We start from the raw sequence: 22027 nt of genomic DNA, 5'->3' as shown, positions 1-22027 counted from the left end.
GCAGTTTTGCATAGGAACCTTGAATGTTAGGTCCATGAATCAAGGTAAATTGGAAGTGGTCAAACAGGATACAGCAAGACATTTTAGGAATCAGTGAACTCAAATGGACTGGAACAGGCAAATTTAATTCAGATGACCATTATATCTACTACTGTGGGCACGATTCCCTTAGAAGAAATGAAGTAGCCCTCATGGTCAACAAAGGAATCCAAAATGCAGTACTTGGGTACAATATAAAAAATGACAGAATGACCTTGGTTCGTTTGCAAGGCAAACCATTCAATATCACAGTAATTTAAGTCTATGCCCCAATCAGTAATGCTGAAGAAACTAAAGTTAAACGGTTCTATGAAGATCTACAAGACCTTTTAGAACTAACACCCAAAAACTATATTCTTTTCATCATAGGGGACTGAAATGCAAAAGTAGGAAGTCAAGAGATACCTGGAGTAACAGGCAAATTTGGCCTTGGAATACAGAAGGATGCAGAGCAAAGGCTAACAGAGTTTTGCCAAGACAACACACTGGTCATGGCAAACACTCTCTTCCAGCAACACAAGAGAAGACTCTACACATGGACATCACCAGATGGTCAACACTGAAATCAGATTGATTATATTCTCTGCAGCCAAAGATGGAGAAGCTCTATACAGTCAGCAAAAACAAGACGGGGAGCTGACTGTGGCTCAGATCATGAATTCCTTATTGCCAAATTCAGACTCAAACTGAAGAAAGTGGGGAAAACTACTAGACCATTCAGGTATGATCTAAATCAAATCCCTTATGATTATACAGTGGAAGTGACAAACAGATTCAAGGGACTGATAGAGTGCCTGAAGAACTATGGATGGAGGTTCCTGACATTGTACAGGAGGCAGTGTTCAAGACCACCCCCAAGAAAAAGAAATGCACAAAGGCAAAATGGTTGTCTGAGGAGGCCTTACAAATAGCTGAGAAAAGAAAGAGAAGCTAAATGAAAAGGAGAAAAAGAAAGATATACTCATCTGAATGCAGAGTTCCAAAGAATAGCAAGGATACATAAGAAAGCTTTCCTCAGTGATCAATGCAAAGAAATAGAGGAAAACAATAGAATGGGAAAGACTAGAGATCTCTTCAAGAAAATTAGAGATACCAAGGGAACATTTCATGCAAAGATGGGCACAATAAAGGACAGAAATGGTATGGACCTAACAGAAGCAGAAGATATTAAGAAGAGGTGGCAAGAATACACAGAAAAACTATACAAAAAAGATCTTCATGACCCAGATAATCATGATGGTGTGATCACCACCTAGAGCCAGACATCCTAGAATATGAAGTCAAGTGGACTTCAGAAGCATCACTATGAACAAAGCTAGTGGAGGTGATGGAATTCCAGTTGAACTATTTTAAATCCTAAAAGATGATGTTGTGAAAGTGCTGCACTCAATATGCCAGCAAATTTGGGAAACTCAGCAGTGGCCGCAGGACTGGAAAAGGTCAGTTTTCATTCCAATCCCAAAGAAAGGCAATGCCAAAGAAAGTTCAAAACCATACAATTGCACTCATCTCACATGCTAGCAAAGTAATGCTCAAAATTCTCCAAGCCAGGCTTCAACAGTATGTGAACTGTGAACTTTTAGATTTTCAAGCTGGTTTTAGAAAAGGCAGAGGAACCAGAGGTCAAACTCCCAACATCCTTCGGATCATTGACAAAGCAAGAGAATACCAGAAAAATATCTACTTCTGCTTTATTGATTATGCCAACACCTCTGACAGTGTAGATAACAACAAACTGTGGAAAATTCTTAAAGAGATGGGAACACCAGATCACCTCACCTGCCTCCTGAGAAACCTGTATGCAGGTCAAGAAACAAGTTAGAACTGGACATGGAACAACAGACTGGTTCCAAATTGCAAAAGGAGTACGTCAAGGCTGTATATTGTCACCCTATTTATTTAACTTATATGCAGAGTACAGCATGAGAAATGCTAGCCTATATGAAGCACAAACCGGAATCAAGATTGCCAGGAGAAATATCAATAACCTCAGATACGCAGATGACACTACCCTTATGGCAGAAAGCGAAGAAGAACTCAAGAGCCTCTTGATGAAAGTGAAAGAGGAGAGTGAAAAAGTTGGCTTAAAGTTCAACATTAATAAACGAACATCATGGCATCCAGTCCCATCACTTCATGGCAAATAGATGGGGAAACAATGGAAACAGTAACAGACTTTTTATTTTGGGGGGCTCCAAAATCACTGTAGATGGTGACTGCAACCATGAAATTAAAAGATGCCTGCTCCCTGGAAGAAAAGCTATGACCAACCTAGACAGCATAGTAAAATGCAGAGACATTACTTTGCCGACAAAGGTCCATCTAGTCAAAGCTATGGTTTTTCCAGTAGTCATGTACGGATGTGAGAGTTGGATTATAAAGAAAGCTGAGCACAGAAGAACTGATGCTTTTGAACTGTGGTGTTGGAGAAAACTCTTTAGAGTGTCTTGGACTGCAAGGAAATCCAACCAGTCAATTTTAAAGGAAATCAGTCCTAAATATTCACTGGAAGGACTGATGCTGAAGCTGAAACTCCAATACTTTGGCCACCTGATGCGAAGAACTGACTCATTAAAAAGACTCTGATGCTGGGAAAGATTGAAGGCAGGAGGAGAAGGGGACAACAGAGGATGAGATGGTTGGATGGAATCACCGATTTGATGGACATGAGTTTGAGCGAGCTCCAGGAGTTGGTGACAGACAGGGAAGCCTGGTGTGCTGCAGTCCATGGGGTCGTAAAGAGTCGGATTGACTGAGTGACTGAACTGAACTGATAGCCTATATATATAGCCTACACCATTATATACACACATACATATATAGCCTACACAATTATATATATTACATATATATATATCCTACACAATTCTGGTGTCAAAGTCAGAAAATATTATGAATATAAATTTAGAAAATCACATGAGTTGATTACAGGATGCCCAGCAATTTCAGCAAAGCAATTCAGAAGCTATTATTTATAGGAAAGTAGAAACTGAATGATAAGATTTAGTTCAAGCTACAAAAAGAACAATGAAAAAAATTACCAGAAAAAGGAGTTGTAATTTTCCTTTAAATAGGCACCATGAAGTGACAATTTTCTCTTGCTCCAAACACACACACACACCCTATTCCATGTCTCTGGCTGAAGGATTGCAAATGAAAGTCATCTTCTGATAAAAATAAATATAAAACAACACAAGCATTAGAGAGTAGAATTTTGCAATTCTCATCATCTATTCCAACTTTTAAATTTATTAGACTACAAAGTCATGATATCACAACAATAGTTTATACCCATTTATATCCAAATTCATATCCAACTGACTCACATGGGTCCAGGTCACTCTTTCTTCACTAATACGCGTTCTCCTCTGTCATTCTGTTTATCTCCCTATTTCTTTTTTCCCTCTCTCTCTCTCTGTCTTTTTGTTCCCCTCTGCTCTGTGCTGTTACTGCCCTTCTATTTCTCCTCTCAAACCAGCCCTGCCCACTCTGCCACTCAGTACTTCTCTGTTGCTCTTTTCTCCAACCTGACTGTCCTAAATCTCCAAGTATTAATATTTCTGCCTCTTTCTTCTCCCATCTGAGCTTCCTCTCCTCTCCCTCCCTCTTATCCCTGTGACATTCCCCTCGACCCCCTCCACCCACCCCCCACCCCCCCCCCCGCCCCGTCCCGCCCCGTCCCGCCCCGCATCCTTGGGGGCAGATTTTCGTTCAGGTCTCCTGTTCCAGCACCACCAAGGCTCCAAGTCTCACCCTCTCGCCTGCCCCATCAGAATGATGCGCTTCACCACTCTTTCCCCGCTGCTACCGCTGAGCAAGGGCCCCTCTCCTATTCTGCTCACCTTCATTTCTCCGGAGATCCTGCTTTTCTCTAAACTTCTCTCCTTTCCCCACCCGCTACCTTCAAGGCTTATTCTCTTTCATGAAGGTGTCTCTTCCAAGTGCCTCACCGATCCTCTTCATTGCCATCGCTTCTCCCTCATGCTTTTCTTAACTTTCTATTTCTCTCGGAGTCGCTGTCTCTGCTTCTCCTGAACCCCCCTCGCCCACTATTTACAGGGATGGCGACTGAATAAGAAGCACCCCCTTCCGCAAGAGCCTGTTTTCCAGAGGGTGGAATTTGGAACCGAAGACCATGGGTGCCACATGGCTGACCCAGGTCACCTCTGCCAACACGGGCTTAGAGAAGAGGTCACTATGAAGGGAACGCCTGCGGGGCAGAAGGACCGGCCTGAGGAGACTCGAGGACAGCAGGGCTGGGAGGGTGGGGGGGTCTCAAGACGGGGAGAGGACGCGGCCTCTCCGAGAGTGGGGTGGCCGGAGCTGACCTCAGGGGCCGAGAGGGCGAGGCTAGGGGCGGTAGTGCGAATAAATCCACCGCATGGGAGAGAATTTTATGCGGTGCAGGAGGGGCAGAGGGGTCAGTGAGGTCAGTGAAAGGTTGTAAGCTGGAAAGGGGTGCGAAAGGCAGCGTCTAAGCGAACCGAAGGCAGGAACCGGCTCCAGAGCGACTTTAAACCGAAAGGTAAGTACCTGGGGAGACGCCTGAATTTGCTGCGGGGTGGTGGGGCGGGCGCGGAGATTCATGATCTGTAGCGACCCTGAGACCCCGGGTACAGAAGAAAGGAAACTGCGAGGCTCAGATTTGACTAAAAAGACAGAAACTCACGCTGCGCAGCGAGACCTTTCCTCTCAGCTTTCAGCTTCCGGGTGTGTGAGAAACTGACAAGGCTGAGCGGCCTAGAGGGCGGGGCCTAGACGGGGCGAGGCCGTAAGGGGGCGGGTCGTGGAGAGAATCGGGCCTGCGTGAGGACCTTGGGTTGGGAGGCGGGGCCTCGGGGCGCGGTGGGCGGGGCCTCGGGGCGCGGTGGGCGGGGCCAGCGGAGGGTAATCATTGATAGGCCAAAGAATGGAATTTTGGACAATCTGGCTTTTCCCCATGTAAACAAGGGACCAAGCGGTAGTCTTAAATCAGTGATAATGGGGAAGGGTGGGTCTTGACAGTAAGCCATTTCCTGGAACTTTAACCTTTGCTATTTTCCACAATTAGAGGGTCTGAAGTAAGCTTCAACTCTGTCACCATAAACTGTAACAACAGGCAAAAGTCAAAAATGATAAATACACATGCTATAGTTGAAAATGGAACGTTAGGAATATTAAACTAATAATAATAAAGACAATAACAAAGGCCCAAGAACCTTGGCATATATACCTTTGAATGATGGGGAAGGGTCCTGCGTGTCCATTTGTGGCTGTGTTGTGTATGGTCTTGTCACATCCTAGAGACATCGGTACGTGTTGAAGGAGTGTTGCTCTAAATCATTAAGTCAAGTCAGAGGTCTGGGTTGCTCTTAAACTGAACAAGAACCCAGAGGTTATATTGATGCCAAAATCTTGGCTCTCAGTGCCCTAAGGCCAAACTGAAATGTGGAGACAAGAGTTATGTAGGAGAAGAAACAGTAGCTTTATAACTTTTCCAGACAAAGTGGGGATACAGTAGCCTAGCACCTCAAGAACTGCCTGGTGAGCAGGGAGCAGGGAGAGTTTATATAGTCAGGGGAGGATATGTGATAAGGATCAGCAGTAATAGTCTTGCTGTCTTCTTCTTCAGAGTTTCAAAACAGTAGGGTTGTTGACAAGATCAGGGTGTTAATAGTGAAAGTCGCTCAGTTGTGTCCAACTGTTTGCACCCCATGAACTATGCAGTCCATGGAATTCTCCAGGCCAAAACACTGGAGTGGGTTCCTTTCTCCAGGGGATCTTCCCAACCCAGGGATGGAACCCAGGTCTCCCACGTTGCAGGCGGATTCTTTACCAGCTGAGCCACAAGGGAAGCCCAAGTGTGTGAATATATATATGTAAAACTGAATCACTGTGCTATACCCCTGAACCTAAAAGAACACTGTAAATCAACTATATTTCAATAATTAAAAACATGAAAAAAGAAAGAAAATACAAATGAAAACCAACCTCTGGACCGAGAAATTCTCTCCACAAAGGTAGCAGAGAAAAAAATGCAGAGCTGCATTTAGTTTTTTAAATTGAAGTATAGTTGATTTACAATGTTAATCTTTGCTATACAGTAGTGATTCAGTTATACATACATGTACTTTTTTTGTACTTTCCATTATGTTTTAACACAAGGTATTGAATATAGCTCCCTGTGCTATACAGCAGGACCTTGTTCATCTATTTTATTTATAGTCCAGACCATAGTTTAAAAGCAAGTAATTAATGCAGGCAACACTGAAGAGAGTTGGGAATTATAGTCCACCTCTTTGAGTATATAGTACAAAAATGATTTATAATTATGCTGTTATTCTCTACATGCTCCTCACACAGCTTCAGAAAACCTCAAGTTAACTTAGTGCCTACCATGCTGTTAAGGAAATTAAAATGAAGGAAGTCTTGTTCAGGGTTCAGTAGCAGGAGAGCAGGCTTCTGACCTGCTCCTGACCTGCTCAGACACAGCCCAGATTCCATGCCTGCCCCCAAGCACAGCAAGTCAGGCAGCGCTTTAGATAAGGTAGTACGTCTTGGAATTCTTGAGCCTCTTATGGGCCTGGCCAGCTTCCTACCCAGCCTCCACAGAGCTGCATTTTTGCACACAGACTGATGATCCCATTTTGTGGCCTGGGATTATAAGCAGGAGTCCTCAAACTGCAATTTGAAGTCTCACCTGTGGGGTGGACACACTGCCTGGGACCCCTTTCCCAACTGGGACTCTAGATTGCTGTCATTCATAACTTCCCAGCACTGTTCAAGTCTGAATGTAGGGTCGGCCCAACTTCGTGATATATATGCTGTTACTTCTCTTGTTTCTAACTTCTTTTCTTCTAATGACTGTATATTGAAATTAATTAAGTTGAATAACCTATTAACAATTGAAACTTTATTTGTGTGTAATGAGTGGTTTTGTTGTTGCTGTTAACAAATCCTTTGAACCTAAAACAAATTGAGAGTAGTATTGAAACATATACATTACCATATGTAAAATTAGATAGCCAGGGGAACTTTGCTGTATGACACAGGGAGCTCAAATCTGGTGCTCTGTGACAAGCTAGAGGGGTGGGATGTGGTGGGAGGTTCAAGAGAAGCGGACATATGTATACTTATGGCTGATTCATGATATATGGCAGAAACCAACACAATATTGTAAAGCAATTATCCTCCAAATTAAAATAAATTTGAAATAAAAAAAGAAAATGAAAGTAAAACTTTTGGCAAAACAGCTGTATGTCTTGTCTCAATCATTTATTTTAAACACAATATGCTATCTCATTTGTTTTGGATAGAAGAGTTGATGTACCATCCTATATGTTTCAAGTGTACAATATAGTGATTCACAACTTTTAAAGGTTATGTTCTACTTAGAGTTATTATAACATATTGAATGTATTCCCCATGTTGTACAATAGACCTTGTAGCTGATTTTACACCTAGTAGTTTGTACCTCTCACTCCCCTGCTCCTATCTTGCCCCTCCCCTTCCCTCTCCCCACTGGTAACCCCTAGCTTGTTCAGCTTGTTCTCTATATCTGTAAGTCTGCTTCCTTTTTGTTATATTCACTGTTATACTTTTTACATTCTACAAATAAGCAATATCATATAGTATTTGTCTTTCTTATTTCACCCAGCACAATGCCCTCTAAGTCCATTCATGTCCATGTTGCTGCAAATGTCAAATGTCATTCTTTTTTACGCCTGAGTAGTATTCCTGCATCTTCTTTACCCAGTCATCTGTTGCTGGCCGGCTATCTAATGTTTTTATATTTCAATTCTTGACATCATCTCTCCTTTCACTTTTACCCCATTCGCTAGTCCTTCTCAGTTTCTTTTGTGTCATCCCATTTCTCTTCCTGTAACTTAGAAGGGGTCTGGAAGCTTGAGAGGGGTCTGAGCGAGAGGAAAGAACAAGAGTCTTCAATAGAACTTCTCAGGAAGTTTTTGCTTTGCTGAAAGTCCCTCATGGCTCTGCCCTCAGGGTTTCCTGATCTTTATCTGTAGGATCTTCAATGCTCCAGAGACACAGACATGAAAAAGACTCTTCTTACATACCCTAATGGCCTTTTGGGAGATACTCACTAGACATGTTGTTTTTGGTACTCAAGAACTGGGATGAATGGCTTAAAAACATTATCAGCTCCCCTAGCGTGTACTGCCATTGCTGCTACAGGTGAAATAATAATTGTAGTTCTGTGGGGAGGTGAGGTCATAGCATCACAAGGTTTTATTCCAGTGCCTGGCTGTCTCCCTCTCACATATACTGGCTGTGGGGACTCTGGCACCGAGCCCACCCATCCTGGCAGCCAGAGGACTCTGGTGAGTATCTTCTTTTTTATTCTGAATATTTTCTGTTTTATTCTGAGCCCTCTCCCACCCATAAGGGCAGGAGTGTATCAAGAATCTGGAGAGGTACTCATTTCAGAAACAGGATTTTCCCAGGTAGAAAGCAGTCCAGTGTACAGAGTCCTTGGGATGAAGAAATAATTCCTGGAGTATGTGCTGAACTCATGGAGAGATGGATAGTTCCTGACTCTATATATCAATTCCTGATGCCTTTTAATCCACCCCGAGGAGGATGAGTGCTGTTTTACTCTAGTATATTTTAAAATATATATTTTATATATTTATTTAGGCTGAGCTAGGTCTTAAGTTGTGGCATGCGGGATCTAGCTCCCTGACTAGGGATCGAACCTGGGCCCCCTGCATTAAGAGTGCAGAGTCTTATCCATTGTACCACCAGGAAAGTCCCCATGTAACTTTTTAGAACAAGGGTCCCCAACCTCTGGGATCTAATGCCTGATGATCTGATATGGAGCTGATGTAATAATAATAGAAAGAAAGTGCACAATAAATGTAATGCATTTGAATCATCCTGAAACCATCTCCACCCCCTACCTTCTCCCCCAGGTCTGTGGAAACCACTGTCTTCCATGAAACTGGTCCCTGGTGCCGAAAAGGTTGAGGACCACTGCCTTGGAACCTAAGGTTCCTTTCTCAGTCCTGTGAGGGACCATGGTGACTCGCCATTCACCTCATGCGTACAGGCATCTTTGGTGAAAACTTATGTACAATAATGTTATATCATTTCCCTTAAAGATAACAATTGGTACAGAACAGACTGGTCAGACAACTGGGGAGATAATGGGACACACTTAAGGGAAGTTTAGTTTAAACATGCATCACCTTCCTTAGAAATGCTACTAGCTACACTGCCTGTGTCCTGCCTATTTCACAAGATGACAGTTTCCTGCATACTAGATGTATGTCTTACTTCGCCTCTGAGCAAACTGATTAGATAACCTGAAACCACTGTCCAAATACCTAGTCTTTTAAGATCAATGACTGTAGTTGTGTAACTCCAGATATGGAAAGAAATAACCAAGGGCCATCATTTCCTGGCTTGTAACAGACTAGCGAGACAGAAGGTCCAGAAACCTTTGGCTACTGTTATAGGGTCTAGACTAGTGATGGCACATTGAGTAGCCCGCCAACAAAATCCTTGGCGGACCTAGGAATGAGCATTCTCAGCTCCTAGCACTGGGGGACAAATTGGTCACAAATGCCTCCCAAACCTTGAAATTAAGACGGAAGGAGAAGGGACTGTAAAAATAAAGAATGTTGCCCACCAGCCAGTTCTACAAGAACCACGTCAGTCACCGCGGTCACTGACCTACAGCTGCCCTGAGAGGATGAAGCGCACTCTATTCTGGGAAAACTGGCAGAACTGGCCTTCAGAGACAGAGATATTTCCAGGAGAAATGTTTTCATGAACCTGGGTCCTTATATCTTCCTATACTTAGAAAAGCACTGAAACCGTTCCCTGGGATGTCTGCTCCTGGTGACCAGCAGCAACCTTCCACTAAGAGGAAGTGCTTGACCAGGGATTTCAGAGGGGATTTCACAGCCCCTTCCCGCAAATCACATGTAAACTGACCTCATCCAGAACAGTTTTCAAAACTCTGTTTGGCTGGTAAAGTTGTCATTGGTTAATTCTTCTTTAACACTGCAACATAAAGATCTTTCTTCCCTCTTAAGCTGAGCACATTAATTTTATCTCCATGTGGCTTTAAGACAACACCCAAACAGAAACCCCCTGTGCTCTGATTATGGAGAAACTTGTTATCCCTCTTTAAATTAGGCCAGGACTGACAATCTACGGCTGCCTGGGAGATGCCGGGCTTAGGGCGCCCTGCAGCCAACAGCCACTGGTAGGCGTGGTTTTTTTTCTGCTTTGTTCTTCCTGAGGCTGGACACCCACACGCCTCATCCCTCCTCCTGCCCTTCTCTGCTCCTCATCTCTTCCCAGGGCACATGCTCCCTGGCTCCCACCGCACCTCTCCCCTCCTATCTGCGCCCCTCCCCTCTCCCTCGCGGACCCTTTTGTTCTCCGGGCGGAGATTCGCAGGGGATTTCAAAGCACCTTACTGCCGTGGTGGGGCGCAGTAGTCTCTTGATTAACGGGCGAATGGGCCCGACCGCTCCCCATTTTCCAGGAGCACTAAGGATGAGGGAGCTTACTTCAGTCATATTTCCAGAGGAAGGGAGAGTCCCAGTTCAGTTCCTTGGTATCCTAGGTCGGTTTGAGACACATACCTCAGTCCTCATGCCTTCAGGCTCCTCTCCTGGTTCCAAGGAGGCGGCCCCAGAGTTTTCCTCTCTGGGTTTTCTCAAGACCCACCTATGCGTCTTGCCTGAGTCAGAAAGATAAACTCAGTCTCCTGTGGAATTTTTTCCCTCTGCTCTTAGAGCAAGTGGAAGGCATCAGCAAAGACTTATTATTATCCACCTTAGCAGTCTTTCTTGTGGATTTTTGTGTAGAAAATTGGAAAACCAATGAGAGATCACACTTAACCCACCCCTCCACCCCCCAAAAAAGAAATCAGTCAAAGACTATTTCAGAACAAACATTGTTTGTGGGTTTCAGAGCAAAATGATCTTGGTAGTTTGAAGCTTCAGATGTGTTCTGGTACTTCTCTGTTAAATGTTTTTAGGGATTTCCCTGGTTGTCCAGTGGTTAGGACTCTGTGCTTTCAAAGAAGGGGGCACAGGTTCTAGCTCTGGTCAGGGAACTAAGATCGAACATGCCACAGGGTCTGGGGGAAAAAAAAAACTTTTAATGTCAATCCTAAATTCATACCAAATCTCCAATTTAAATTTATTCACTGCACTTGTTTCCCTGCCTCCTGCATGTCATTTGAAATACTTGTATATGAGTCTATTTCAATAATTATTACATTGTTCCTCACAGAGTTTCATTTAATCCTTTCATTATTAATCAATTATGCCCTATGTAATCAATAATAATTTGGTCTTTTACAGTGTTTTGTCTCACATCTATTTCAAAGCCTAGAGTTTAGCCCATCATATTACAGTACAAAGATTTTGGTGGTTACTCTCATTTTATGCTTGTTCTTGGAATAAGGACAAATGCATCTCTGTTACATCATGTTTAGCCATTCTTGCCCCTATAAACCCAACACTTCATCTGGGATAATCATTCTTACAGGGTTTTATGGTAGTCGGTGCTTTATCATCTGATTTTCATTTTAAATATTTATTCATAGGCAACACTGGCCTATAAAAAAATAAACTTATAGACATCATTATAAAATTGCTACCATAACAATTATTAATCAAGATAAAAACATTTAAGAATAGCAAAGGACATCAGTAAAAAAAAAAACAAAAAAACAACAAAGTACAGGTTTTGAGGACTCAAAGAGTAAAACTGACAGCCTTTCTTCACGTAGGATTGTGGTGAAGAGGCTTGTCTGCAGCAAGAAAACACTGGTTCCATTTCTCACTCGGTCACCTAGGGGGCTGCGAGTTAGCATGGTTCTTACAATCTGTACTTAGGGACTCCTCCTCTGAAAAATAATAACATCTCAGAGTTGAGTCGATGTTGTTACATACAAAACAATACCACTTACGCAACCAGTTGTTAATGGAAACTATGAATGAGTTTTGCTGAATGAAGAACTGTTGTTTAGTCGTTAAGTCCTGTAGGCCGCGAGACTCCTCTTCCATGGGACTTCCCAGGCAAGAATATTGGGGTGGGTCGCCATCTCCTATTCCAGGGGATCTTCCTGACTCAGGTATCGAAGCCGGGTCTCCTGCTTGGCAGGCGAATTCTTTACTACTGAGCCACCTGGGAAGCCCGAGTGAAGAAAAGCGGATTTCAATTGCCATGTCACCAAGTAACACAAAGCTCACATACTCCTGCAATGCCATCTGACTCTGAACACAAACCCTGGGGTCTGGGAGGTGGCGGAGTGGCCTCCAGGGATCTTGCAGTAGGGGTCATCTCCTTATCACAGACTGTAGTCGGAATCTTAGGGAATTTCTTGTTTCTTTATCAGAATGTCACCATTCACCTCAGGGGACACAGGTTAAAACCCCTTGATTTCATTCTCAGGCACCTGATCTTCGCCAACATCTTGGTCCTCCTTTCTAAAGGACTTCCCCAGATGGTGGCAGCCTTTGGGTTGAGACATTTCCTCAGTGACCCTGGATGCAAACTCATTTTCTACGTGCACAGGGTGGCTGCGGGGGTATCTTTCAGCACCACATGTCTCTTAAGTGTCTTACAGGCCATCATGATCAGCCCCAGGAACTCCACATGGACAAGTCTTAAAGGAAAAGCTCCCAAGTACACCAGCTTCATTCTTTACCTATGCTGGGTTTTGCACTTGCTTGTAAATACATTTGTGTTCACGTATGTGTCTGGGAAATGGAGCAGCATGAACACTACAAAGCAAAAAGATGTGGGATACTGCTCTATTACTCGTCTTGATACAATAACATCCACACTATTGGCAGCTTTCTTAAGCCCTCCTAGCACTCTGTCTTTTGGATTCATGACCCTGGCCAGCGGATACATGGTTTTCACCCTGTACAGACATCACCAGCAAGTCCGCCACATTCCTAGGACAAACCGTTCAGCCAGATCCCCACCTGAGACCAGAGCTGCCCAAAGAATCCTTGCCCTGGTGAGCACCTTTCTATCTTTCTACATGCTCTGCACCATTTTTGTGACTTATATGTTGGTTTTCAATCATCCCAGTTGGTGGCTGATTAACATCTCCTCACTAACACGTTCGTGTTTCCCCACTGTCAGTCCCTTTCTTCTCATGAGTCCAGATACCTATGTATCCAGGCTCTGCTCTGCCTGCTGCAGAAGGAATAACCCAGTCCCTAACTGGGTCAGAAAGCTCTAAATTTTCCACTTGTATCCATGGTGTAAAATCCTTTATTCATTCAGTTTTCGCTGTGTCCAGCCCCACAATGAGCTCTCACATCACAGAGTGGTGAGCAGCAGACTGTCTTCAGAAGTTAAAATCTATGGGTTGGTACAACCACTATGGAGAATGGTATGGAGGTTCCTTAAAAAAACTAAAACTAGAACTGCCATATGACCTAGCAAGTCCACTCCTGGGCATGTATCTGGAGAAAACCGTAATCTGAAAAGATACATGCGTACCCATGTTCACAGCGGCACTATTTATAACAGCCAGGACACAAGGCAACCTAAATGTCCAACAGAGGAATGGATAAAGAAGATGTGGTACAATGGAATACTACTCAGTCCTGAAAAAGAACAAAATAATGCTATTACAGCAATATGGAGGGACCTAGAGATTATCATACAAAGTGAAGTTAACTCAGAGAAAGACAAATATCATATATCAAGTATATGTGGATTCTTTAAAAAATGAAACAAATGAACTTATTTACAGAACAGAAACAGACTCACAGACGTCAAAAAAAAACTTATGGTTACCAAAGGGGAAATGTGGCAGAGAGGATAAATTAAGTTTGGGATTAACATATACACACTACTATATATGAAATAGATCAACAAGGACCTACTGTATAGCACAGGGAACTCAATGTTCTGTAATAAGCTCTATGGGAAAAGAATCTGAAAAAGAATGGACATATGTATAACTGAGTGACTTTGCTGTACACCTGAAACTAACACATTGTAAATCAACTATACTCCAATATAAAAAATTAAGCAAAAAAAAAAAAAGTCTAAGTAACACACACAAAAAATAAAATATATTGAAGACATTGAACTAGTTATTTACTAAGTAAGATGTCATTAATTTCATTTTCATGAGCTGTTTCAATGTAAGACTTCAGAGACAAGGAATCTGTTGTAAAAAGTATGGCCTGTGATTATTTGAATAATATAAAGTTTCTCTGAGTATGTGTATTTCAATCTAACAAAAATTTCCCTACAATTCAGGAGGCAGTGAAATGTGAGAAGAGTTTATGGAAAGAAGGAGCCTTCGGTTTTGATTTACATACCTAGGATGGATCTGGATGGGGGAATAACGTGTCAGACACTGCATTGAAGGGCAGGTTTTTCCCAGGGTCAGGAAGATCCCCTAGAGAAAGAATAGTAACCCACTCCAGTATTTTTGCCTGGGAAATCCAATGGACAGAGGAGCCTGGAGGGCCACAATTCACTGGGTTGCAAAGAGTTGGACATGACTGAGCACACATACACGGTTTTTACTGTTGACCACACTGGGTTTCCTCTGTGTGCCAATGGACACTTGGTTGTGTCCACCTCTTGGCTACAGTAAATAATGTTGCTGTGAACATGCTCGTACAAATTTCTTTCTGAGCAGTAGCAGAATTTTTGGATCATATGTTAATTCTGTGTTTAATTTTTTGAGGAACTGCCATGAGATTCCCATATTAGTTGTACCATTTCACATTCCAACCAGCAGTGATTAAGGTTTAGTTTTACTACATCCTTGCTAACACTTGTTATTAATATTTTATGGTTTTTGTTTTTTAGATAATAGTCATCTGAATGGATACGAGGTGGTATCTCATTGTAGAATATTTTTAAGATGGGAATTAACAAGCAAAAATACCAACTGGGAAGACTTCCCTGGTGGTCCATTGGCTAAGACTCTGTGCTCCCAATGCAGGGGCCCAGGCTCAACCCCTGCTCAGGGAACTAGATCCCACATGCCACAACTAAAAATTCCACAACAAAGACTGAAGACACTATGTGCCATAATTAAGACGTGGTGCGGCCAAATAAATATTATTAAGAATAAAAATATCAATTGGATATTGGGATATTTAGAGGCTGAAATATTTTGTTAAATGCTATCTCAGTTAAGTTTGAGGGAAGACAGGAGTCAGTTTGAACTCCCATGTCCTCTATCGGGCTTCCCTGGTAGCTCAGTGGTAAAGAATGCACCCACCAATGCAGGAGTTGAGGTTCAATCCCTGGGTTGGGAAGATCCCCCAGAGAAGGAAATGGCAACCCACCCCAGTATTCTTGCCTGGGAAATCCCATGGACAGAGGAGCCTGGTGGGCTACAATCCATGGGGTTGCAAAAGAGCCAGACACTGCTTAGTTACTAAACAACAATGATCACTGAGCTCCTACTTTGTGCCAGGCAGTGTTCCAAATGCTTAATAGCTACCATTTCACGTGAACCTCGAAACAACCCGGCATTGTTCCTCCTGTCCTCCACTGAGGAAATATATTTATGGTGGAATCTTCACCATTTCTAGAAAAGCAGAGGAGCAGGGTCGGGGCTCAGATAGTGAAGAGATCTGTCTGCAAAGCATGAGACCAGGGTTCGATCCCTGGGTTGGGAAGATCCCCTGAAGAAGGGAATCTCAACCCTCTCCAGTATTCTTGCTTGTAGAAACCCATGGACAGAGGAAGCTGGCAGGCTACAGTCCACGCGGCCACAAAGAGTCAGACATGAGCAACTAACATACACAGACGGGGTGGGGTGTATGGCCTTTACATTTATATGGGTTTTTCTTTAGGCAAAGATCCAAGGGAACAAAGCAGAAGAATAAAAAAGTGGGAGAAATGGACAATTTCTCAATCATACACAAAGATTAGAATATACCCTTATTTGTGATCGCTAGATTTGAGGATCCAAAAAATTTAAAGGAGCTTCAACAATGAACAATATATTCAAGCTTGTGTAACATATGTATGTGTGTATATATGAATTTATATATATATGAATTCCCTGGAGGTTCAGTGGTTGAGACTCCTTACTTCCTCTGCAGAGAGCACAGGTTCAATCCATGGTTGGGGAACTAAGATCCCAAATGCCACACAGTGAGGCCAAAAGCAATTAAAAAAAAAAAAAGGTACCTGGCTTATTTTGAAGTGGCAAAGCATGTAAGCAGTCCCCAGAACTTGGAAACAGCAAGGAAACAAATTTCTCCCAGTTCTGTTAAGACACTCATTTTAGACTTCTGACCTAAACTGGAAGACAATTTGTTTTAATCCACTTAGTTTGTGGTAATTTCTTACAGCCTGATGAAATACAATGTGTATTTTAAGACAAGAAAAAATTTAAAGATTAAATATTGTTTGGGCCGCCTCCCTCCCTCTCTAATGTGCAGTGTGCACCTGTTATACATGAACCACAGTTCCTCAGGGATGGCCGTGCCTGCCCAACCAACAGAAAAGAACTAGCAATTTAACTTCTTAAAAGAATGGCATCTTTTCCAAATTCTATACGAGGTCCTGGTGACCTGCTGTTCACTTCGAATGTACTTACCTGGAACATGTATCCTTGGTGAACTTCATGTAAAATATCAGTAGGTCTGGGCTTCTCTGGTGGTCCAGAGGTTAAGAATCCACCTGCCAATGCAAAGGACACGGGTTCAATTCCTGGTCCGAGAAGGTCCCACACACCGCAGGGTAAGCCACAACTACTGGAGCCCACGTGCCCTAGAGCCTGTGCTCCACAACAAGAGAAGCCACCACAATGAGAAGCCTGAAACTAGAGAAAAGCCTTTGTGCAGCAATGAAAATCCAGAGCAGTCAAAAATAAAACGTTACAACAATTTTTTAAAATATGTCATTTTGACGTACAATCCTTTGTCTCAAAAATGTTTGTGACTATACCTTGAACTCTTTAACAGTTGGAACAGTTGTCAGAGCTTTTTGAGAATCTACCTCCTGGATTATAATCCGCAGTTTGGCTCGAATAAATTCCCTTTTCTTCTTGATAACTGAATTTTTGTCAGCAAGCTGCACTAGGAAACTACTGAAATGATTACAGATACACAAGTCCAAAGAATCTAAAAAAATCTCTAGAATAAGTAAGATCAGTAAATTCTGAGGCTACAAGATCAACATTAAAAAATCTACTGTATTTCTATATAGTAGCAATTAACACACGGAGATAAATTAAAAATAACATGTCCAATTATTCAGAAAGTATAGAAATGTGCTAAACAAAGTGTTGACAGGATTTTGATGCTGATATTTATAAAATATTGGTGAAAGAAACCAAAGAACAGACAAACAAAGACATACAACAGCCATTTATTGGAAGGCGTAACACAGAAACGCTGTCAAATGATTGCAAACTGATAAGACATTTTCTATCAAGATACTTTGTAGAAACAAACAGGATTTTTCTAAAACTTACATGGAAAGAACTAGAATAGCAAAAACATCTGAAGAAGAATAAATTGTTTGGAGTCACTCTCATTCAAGACTTCTAACATGGTAAAAAGTAATCAAGACTGTGATGTCTGTGGAGTAAGACATACGGGTCAAAGAAACAAAACAGAAAACCCAGAAGCAGCCCCCACACAAGTACTTCCAACTGAGTCTGACAAGGTACCAAGGAAACCGGATGGATAAAGAATTTGAAAAATGATACCCTAGCAACTGATTTCCCATACCAGGGAAAAAAATATGAAAGAACCTCCACCAAAACTTCACATCTGTACAAATATTGGTTTAAAATTGGTCATAGCTTTAAACATGAAATGTAAAACTGTCATACTTTACACTGTAAGAGATTCAGAAAGAAAACCATAGGATAATATCCTCAGGACTTATCTAAATTTGAACGTATTTTTTCTGCAGTCTGAAATACTTCAGATTAAATCTGAGACTTAGTCATTCCTCATGTGAATGCTCTGAGGCAGATTGTTATGAAAAGTCATGAAGAAATTTAAAATATTCATTATGTTTATAAGGTTTCTGTCCATTAATGAATTCTTTGGTGAATTCTGATGGGATACTGTTGCTGAAAGGCCTTTCCACACTCAGTAAGTCTGTCTGGTTTCTCCCTAGTTTAAATACTCTCAGGACATCAAAGGCATAAATGCTTAATAAGAAACCTTCCCATATTCATTCCATTTGTAAGGCTGCTCTCCAGTAGGAATGTCATGATGTTCTTTAATTTTGATTTTTATACACACATTACATTTTTGTGGCTTCATCAAAGGTGTATGATTCTGGATGTCTAGTGAGCTATGAATCTGTATAAGTCCTCTGTCCTATATGTTATATTGATATAATTTCTCTTTAGTATGGACTCTCTGGTGTCAATTTATGCTAGAACTTACAATAAGCACTTTGTGACGCTCATCACATTGGTCAGGCTACTCCCTAGCATGAATTCTCCGATGACTCATGAGGCTTGAGTTTTGAGTGAAGACCTTGCCACACTCGTCACATTTGTAAGGTTTCTCTCCAGTGTGGATTTTCTTATGTCTATTGAAGTTTGAACAGTGAATAAAGGATTTGCCACACTGATCACATTTGTAGGGTTTCTCTCCGGTATGAATTCTGCGATGACTGGGAAGGCTTGAACTCTGACTGAAGACCTTGCCACATTCATTACATTTGTAAGGTTTCTCTCTAGTGTGGGTTACCTGATGATAAGTCAGACTCGAATACACACCAAATGCCTTGCCACACTCATTACACTGGTAGGGTTTCTCCCCAGTGTGAATTCTCCGGTGACTTACGAGGCTGGAGTTCTGAGTGAAAACCTTGCCACACTCATCACACTTGTAAGGCTTCTCTCCGGTGTGCATGACCTGATGTCTGGTAAGATGCGAGCTCTGGTTAAAGGCTTTGCCACACTGATCACATTTGTAGGGTTTCTCTCCGGTATGGATTCTGCGATGATTGGTAAGGCTTGAACTCTGACTGAAGACTTTGTCGCATTCGTTACATTTGTAAGGTTTCTCTCTAGTGTGGACAACCTGGTGATAAATAAGACTTGAAAGCACACTGAAGGCTTTGTCACACTCGTTGCACTGGTAAGGTCTCTCTCCGGTATGGATTCTGCGGTGGCGTACAAGGTGTGAACTGTAACTGAAGCCCTTACCACACTCTTCACACTTGTGATGCTTCCCTCTCGTGTGGATTCTTTGATGTCGAGTGAGATGCGAGTTCTGATGAAAGGCTTTGCCACACAGGTTACACATGTGAGGCCTCACCCCTCCATGGGTCATCTGATGGCTGGGGTTCTGGGAGCCGTCATGAACTGCTTTGTCATCCTGGTCGCGTCTGTAAGGGTCTTCTCGAACGTGTGCTTTTTGGTCTTGTATGAGTAGTGGAGAATGCCAGAAACTGATCCCATATCCATTAGAAACGTTGATTTGGACAGGAGGAACAATTCTTGGAAGTACTGAAAAGGAGGCTCCTGTGTTGTCAGCCTTCTCAACCTGATGATACACATAAAACTGCCCTTCGGCTGGGAAGACAGGCAGTCCAGTCAGATATGACGGAAAGCTTAGTGCCAGCCTGCTTTCAATTGGCTCATTTCCTTCGTCTCTTCGACAAGTGAGATTTTTTGGATGGGTGGCAGGCATGCCCTTCTGATTACTTTTGTCACTTTCCCGCGGGTACACGTTTTTCTGGATTTTCCGGCAGCCGTGGTCCTTGGTGTCATGGCTTTTGTGTCTTTCTGACAACATTGTCTGCAGGATCCCTCCTGTGTGACCACTTTGTTTTGGTGCTGATCCCTTCAACACACGTTTAGGAGAGGTATCTGCAAGACAAACAGAGTTGCATGTCTCCTGTTAATTATAGCTGGGAAAGAAATATTTCACATGGAAGAACACGGTATTATACTGAAAGGACTACATGCTTTGGACAGATAAGAAATGGTGCAACCATGATCTTTCCTTTTTGGGAACACACCAGGAATACTGAAAGGAGGTGCACACAAATATTATTTGATTCTACTTATATGAGTCAAATAGTCAAAGTTACAGAGTCAGAAACTCTTTCCAGTTACAGAGTCCCTGGTAAGATGCCAGGGACGGGGTGTGTTGGGGGCAAGGGGTGTGTTGGGGGCAGGATGTGTGGCGAGGGGGAATGGGGATTTAATGTCTAATGTGGACAGAGTTTCACTTTAGGAAAGGTGAAAAATTTGGGAGATGGATGATGGTGAGAGTTACACAATGACGTGAATGTACTTTGTGCCACTGAACTGCATAGTTGTGTGCATGCATGCTAAGTCACTTCAGTCGTGTCTGACTCTTTGTGACCCTGTGGACTATAACCCACCAGGCTCCTTTGTCTATGGGATTTTCCAGGCAAGAATACTGTGTGTGTTGCCATGCCCTCCTCCAGGGGATCTTCCCAACCCAGGGATCAAAGCTGTCTTACTTCTTCTGCACTGGCAGCCTGGTTCTTGACCACTAGTGCCACCTGGGAAGCTTGAACTGCACAGTTAAACATGGTTAAGATAGTATGGTTTATGTTCTGTGACTTCTACCACAATTTAAAGAAGTGAAAGAAAAAAAAAAGGGTGATTACATGTAATTCAAATTAATTTTAGGGACGCCTACTTTAAATAATCAATGGCTGAAAACCTCAGCGTGCAAACCTACGTTAGTCCTGATAGGGGTATTTGGCATCATGACCTAAACCCACATATTACTTCACAGAAAACATGGCTGCTTCATATTTGAAGAAAGAACAATATTACACAGTAACAATCTTACTGCTCTCCGGGCAAGAATACTGGAGTGGGTAACCATTCCCTTCTCCAGGGGATCTTCCCCACTTAAGGATTGAACTCAGGTCTCCTGCATTGCAAGAAGATTCTTTACTATCTGAGCCACCAGGGAAGCCCATATTATATATGTTTACTATATATTTAATGTACAGTAATAATGCTAAAGCATAGTACTCTAATGGTAAATAAGCCACAACAAATTTAATTAGTGAGTAATATAAGTAAATGGCACTTTAGAATTGGAAAACCATATCTGCCCTGTGGAAATGAGGAAGAATTTAATAATATGTTATAAAAATAAAATAATTCTCTGAATGCCACTTATAAAACCATATTCACTTAGAATGGCCATTCTGCCACATGAACAAGTGGTGTGAGTCGGTTATACCGTGAAATACATCCTGAAAAATCATTATCTATAGGTTATAGTAAAGATTAGTAAACAGTGATAAACCATAATGGAAAAGAACATGAAAAAGAATGTATACAGCTGTATAACTGAATCACTCTGCTGAACAGCAGAAATTAACACAACATTGTAAATCAAGTACATGTAAATTAATAGAGAGAATTTAAAAAAGAGAAGAAGACTGGAGGGTAGGGAGCAAAGGGCATGTGGGCAGTGTTTGTACGTGCCAATCTGTGGGAAGATAAACGTACTTGGGCACATAAAACATTGACCCGGGAAGAAAAGAGAAACTGACTTAGCAAGTAGTATGATACTGTCCTTTCTTAACTGTATGACATGGGGCCAAAAGGAAGAGATTTAAAAGACAGGGAGTGTGATGAAGAGGGAAGAAACCAGGCCAAGAAACACAGATTAGAATAACTGCTGCCAGGGACTGGGGGTGACAGAAATGAGGAGGGGTTGATAAAAGGGCTCACAATTTCCATCATAAGATGAACAAGCTCTGAGGATTTCACATATAACACGATGATGACAGTGAATAATATTAATACTATAAAACTGAAATGTGCTGAGAGAGCAGAACTTAAGTGTTCTCACCAAAACAAAAAATAAAAGTAACATGTGAGGTACTTTATGTGTTAAGTAACTTCATGGAAACCCATTCACAATGTACATGTATATCAAGCCACTGTTTGTACAATTTAAATATACTATAACTTTATTTGACTATACCTCAATAAAGCTAAAAAACCATTACATGGGACTTCCCTGGTGGTCTAGTGGTTGATTTT

The 22027-nt window shown here is 42.1% G+C and overlaps 1 protein-coding gene across 1 annotated transcript in view; it reads right to left on the bottom strand.

Moving 5' to 3' along the window:
• Positions 1-16624: 16624 nt before the first annotated feature.
• Positions 16625-22027, bottom strand: part of LOC128063521 (zinc finger protein 350) — a 442658-nt gene continuing 437255 nt past the window's right edge. The window contains exons 7-8 of the mRNA XM_052656298.1: positions 18417-19264; positions 16625-16689 (exon numbers count right to left, since the gene is read on the bottom strand). Of these exons, the coding sequence (XP_052512258.1) occupies positions 18453-19264 (812 nt within the window). The 3' untranslated portion in view covers positions 16625-16689; positions 18417-18452. The remainder of the gene's footprint in view (positions 16690-18416; positions 19265-22027) is intronic.

This window comes from Budorcas taxicolor, chromosome 18 (genome assembly GCF_023091745.1).
Source record: "Budorcas taxicolor isolate Tak-1 chromosome 18, Takin1.1, whole genome shotgun sequence".
Taxonomy (NCBI): Eukaryota; Metazoa; Chordata; class Mammalia; order Artiodactyla; family Bovidae; genus Budorcas; species Budorcas taxicolor.
This window is presented reverse-complemented; position numbering and strand designations above follow the sequence as displayed.